Raw genomic sequence first — 4306 nt, 5'->3', positions numbered from 1 at the left:
ATGTGGTTTATATACACAATGGAGTACTACATGGCAATGAGAAAGAATGAAATCTGGCGATTTGTAGGAAACTGGATGGACCTCGAGGGTGTCATGCTAAGTGAAATAAGTCAGGAGGAGAAGGACAGATACCATATGTTTGCACTCATAGGTCTAACAGGAGAACAGGAGAAACCTAATGGAGGACCAGGTGGAAGGGTAGAGGGAAAGAGAGATGGGGAGAGAGAGGGACGCAAAACTTGAAAGACCATTGAATACTGAAAATGACTGAGGGTTGAAGAGGAATGGGCAAGGGGGAAATGAAGTGGTGGTGATGGAGGAGGGCACTTGTGGGGAAAGCACTGGGTGTTGTATGGAAACCAATTTGGCAATAAACTATTTAAAATAATACAAAAATAAGATAAAATGTGGTTTCTGTTATTTTCTAGAACAATCTCAAACTTCATTGAAGAGGGAATATATGTGCCATTAACAAACTTATGTTATTGTGAAGGAATGAGTTAATTCCAGACATAAAGTTTTCTAGTGCTGAAATTATTTCATTTTAGAATTATTTATTGGTATGCCACCTTGAATAGAATAAACTGAATATAATTCACATTTAATGACTTTGCATCATCATTAATAATAATACTTTTTACACTAAAGTATCCTTAATTTTGTCTTGTTTTATTATTCAAAACCCTTGGTTTTGTCTTCAGTAACAAACTTATATTTGCTACCATATCTGTATTCACTATAAAGAACTCAGAACTCTGCTACATTAGAGTCACTTCTAAAGTTATTATGTTTTTGTGGCACCTGGGTGGCTCAGTTGGTTAAGCTGCCGACTTCAGCTCAGGTCATGATCTCACGGTTTGTGAGTTTAAGCCCTGCATCGGGCTCTGTGCTGACAGCTCAGAGCCTGGAGCCTGCTTCGGATCCTGTGTCTCCCTCTCTCTCTGCTGCTTCCTTAAGCATGCTGTTTCTCTCTGTCTCAATAATAAGTAAATATAAAAAAATTTAAAAAAAGTTATGTTTTATCAACTGTTAGCTCTTACAGCAAAAGTAAAAGCAGAGATAACTGAGATGAGGACTTAAGATTTTCAGTAAAATGTTCTGCAGATTTTATAGGTGTTTTATAGCTAATGTTGCATAACCCCATGGAAGCTACCAGACATACTGCAATCTTTGTTTTTCTATACATTTACACTGTAAAATGCCAATACTCTTCAAAGAGCTGTAGTTTTGCAAAATCATCACTTTGTCTTTCATCCAGAGTCTTTGGTTCAATTCCATTTTACCCCTTTGGTAATATCACTGAATGCTTTACAAGAAAATCAAATTACATTTGTCCACAATAGGGCCAACCTTTATATTCCCTAAACTTGGTCTTTTAGAGTTGTTTCATTTTTGTTAGTAGCACCACCCTTATTTCTGTCTTCAAATCCTGTTTCTTCTCAGGTTTGTTATCTTTTTCCCTCCTCTTTAACTTAAGGCCTGGATTTCCCTTTTCCCCCATAATCTTTCTGAGACTATCTCTTCCATGTAATAGCGATTTAAAATCTTCATATTAAACTTACTTAAATATTGCATTCATCACATCAACCTGTGGCCACCACATTAAAGCCGTGTTGAGATCTTCATTACCTCATTTTATTTCCCACAACTTGCAACAGGAGTCTAGTTCTTTCATCACCCTGCCTCTTCCCTATCTCAATTAATATCAAGATCTTCCCTTTGTATTGTTAAAATTTGAAATGTTCTGTAAGCTGTAACTCAAATTCTATTTCCTTGAGGAAGACTCTTCCAGCTTTGTTAGCCCATACTGCCTTCTGCCTTTACTAAGCATTTTTACTCTTATTTTTGTCATTTTTGTGATTGCTCTTGGATTGTTCAAATATTTAGTAGATTCTTCAAGTCATTCTGGGGATAAGACAAAATGTGAATGTATAAATGAATAAAAATGATAATTAAAATACACATTGGTTTTATTTTCCCAACTACTGAGTAAGCTTATTAAGTTGAACATTTAAAATTGTACATATTATAAAAACCTTAAATCATAATTATTTTAAGATCAATAATCTTAAGTAGCCAATCATCATACTCCCATAAAACAAATCACTTATATTAAGACATAACAGTATAGCCTATTGAAACTAAAGTAACTCAAAACAAACTATCCTACCAGGTAAACAATCAGTTCTGATGAAAATATCAAATATATGTGAAATTTCTTATCCAGTTTTTATTATTTAAAATAATTCTTTGACTTATTCTTTTTTTTAAATCCTATCTTAGTTACATTTTTTGCATATCTGAAAACAATAAGGAAAATGTAGGCATGATAACTTCAATTAATCCTTACATTTTTATTCTTGTAGTATGGGTCCACATCTTCTAAGGGCTCTGACACAATTCCTTGAGGAAGAGTCCCATAAATAAATGGAAGCTCTTTTCCAACTTCCAAGTCAGTGTTTGGCTTTAAATCTTCTCTTTGTTCCTCATTGTGTTTTTTAGCAATATGCTGTTTCATAAGTTCAAGAGACTCCCTGGTGAAGGGGACAAGGCCCTTCTGTTCTGGGGAAGCCATTTCCAATTTTGTACCTGCAAGAGATGTATTTCCTTCAGTTATATGGAAAATTTGGATATACAAAGAAAGTTTTTAAATTATAAAAGTTTAGGATATGAATAAAAGAGACCAGCAAACTGAATATATGCATTCAAGGATAATTCCCAGGTTTTATAGATATGACTTGTTAGACTAGGTTTTGTTACACTTGATACTATATTTACTTATAAGTTCATGAGAAACAATTCTACTTCATTTACTTACCGTTGAATTCTGTTTGATTTATTGAAATCTGCCTTTCAGTTTTTTCCTCAAATAGAAGAGTTCTAAAGTTCTAGAGATTTTTGGGGAGCCAAACCCAATCTCTCAGCTGTATTTAACTGTTAATTAGACTTATCTTCTTTAAACTAATTTTTCATTGCCTTTGGGCCTCATTCTTCTGTGTCTCCTCTTATAGCTCTGATTACTTCCCTCCTCTCAGTTCTTCCTGTCAAATTTTAACTTTGATATCCTTTAAAATTCTGCCTTTCCCATCTGTTATATCCATGTATTTTTTGGGAATACATAGGCAAACACTGAGTTTCAATTACTACACATGGATATTTACCATGTACATTTCCCAAAACACATTCGTCTTTCAATCATCTATGTGACAAATCCACCAATAACAGCAATTTAACAAGTAAAAACAAGATTCATTATGTTCCTGAATGACTAGATTTGCTCTTTTAGCTTTTAACCATAGAAATACAAAACAAGGGAAATTACTGTGGCTCAGTAGTTAAGCATGGGTCTCCTGATTAGGATTCTCCCTCTCCCTCTCTCTCGGCCCCTCCCCCACTTACATGTGTATGCTCTCTCTCTCAAAATAAGTAAATAAACATTAAAAAAAAAACTCCTCTGCACTGAGTTTAAAAAAATAAAAGTAAAACAAAACAAAAATAAAACTACACACACAAATGCACAAACCTAATACCTTGAAAATAACTCATGAAATTTTTGTCATTAATGCCTCTGAACAAAATATTTTTCTAACAATTATTTTCAATAATGTAGTTAAATACTATCCATTATTTACATATCTATGTCAATGTAGTCATCTTTACAATTCTATATCTGGATTGCTCTAGCAGTCTCCACAGGTTATCTCTTCAGTTTTTAAATTTTTTTTAAATGTTTTTTTTTGTTTTTTAGACAGAGAGAGAGAGCGCAAGTGGGGGAGAGGCACAGAGAAAAGGAGAGGCAAGAGAGAGAGGGGGACACAGAATCTGAAGCAGGCTCCAGACTCTGAGCTGTCAGCACAGAGCTCCACGCAGGGTTGGAATTCATCAAACATGAGATCATGACCTGAACCAAGTCAGAGGCTCGACCAAATGAGCCACCCCAGCACTCCTAGGTTTCTCTCAGTTCTATGTCTTTGCCTATTTCAAGTCATAAAGGCCACTGAAGTTAGTTCTCATTAAATACAATTTCATGCATCAATTCCTCACTTACAAACTTTGTTGTCTTCTCTCATGTAGAACTACATTCTTTTGCTGATTCTCCCCATCCCAATTCCTGTCGAACACATCTCACATATCACACTTTATGAGGGGAGTCAAAATGCTTTGAAATAGTATAATTTATAAATACAATCTACAGATAACTGAAGTTTCCCCTTACATATAAAATCTCCCTTCAAAATATTTAATGAGCTTTCAAAATTGTATTCCTTATATAGAATTCCTTGAATACATATTAAATGGTATTTTT

General features: G+C 34.3%; 1 protein-coding gene across 1 annotated transcript in view; it reads right to left on the bottom strand.

The window, feature by feature from the left end:
* Positions 1-4306, bottom strand: part of SCN7A (sodium voltage-gated channel alpha subunit 7) — an 84471-nt gene that overhangs the window by 63097 nt on the left and 17068 nt on the right. Inside the window, exon 2 of the mRNA XM_029932992.1 lies at positions 2351-2589. Within this exon, the coding sequence (XP_029788852.1) occupies positions 2351-2589 (239 nt within the window). The remainder of the gene's footprint in view (positions 1-2350; positions 2590-4306) is intronic.

This window comes from Suricata suricatta, chromosome 3 (genome assembly GCF_006229205.1).
Source record: "Suricata suricatta isolate VVHF042 chromosome 3, meerkat_22Aug2017_6uvM2_HiC, whole genome shotgun sequence".
NCBI classification, from domain to species: domain Eukaryota; kingdom Metazoa; phylum Chordata; class Mammalia; order Carnivora; family Herpestidae; genus Suricata; species Suricata suricatta.
The sequence above is the reverse complement of the archived record's forward strand: the minus strand, read 5'-3'. Positions and strand labels throughout refer to the sequence as shown.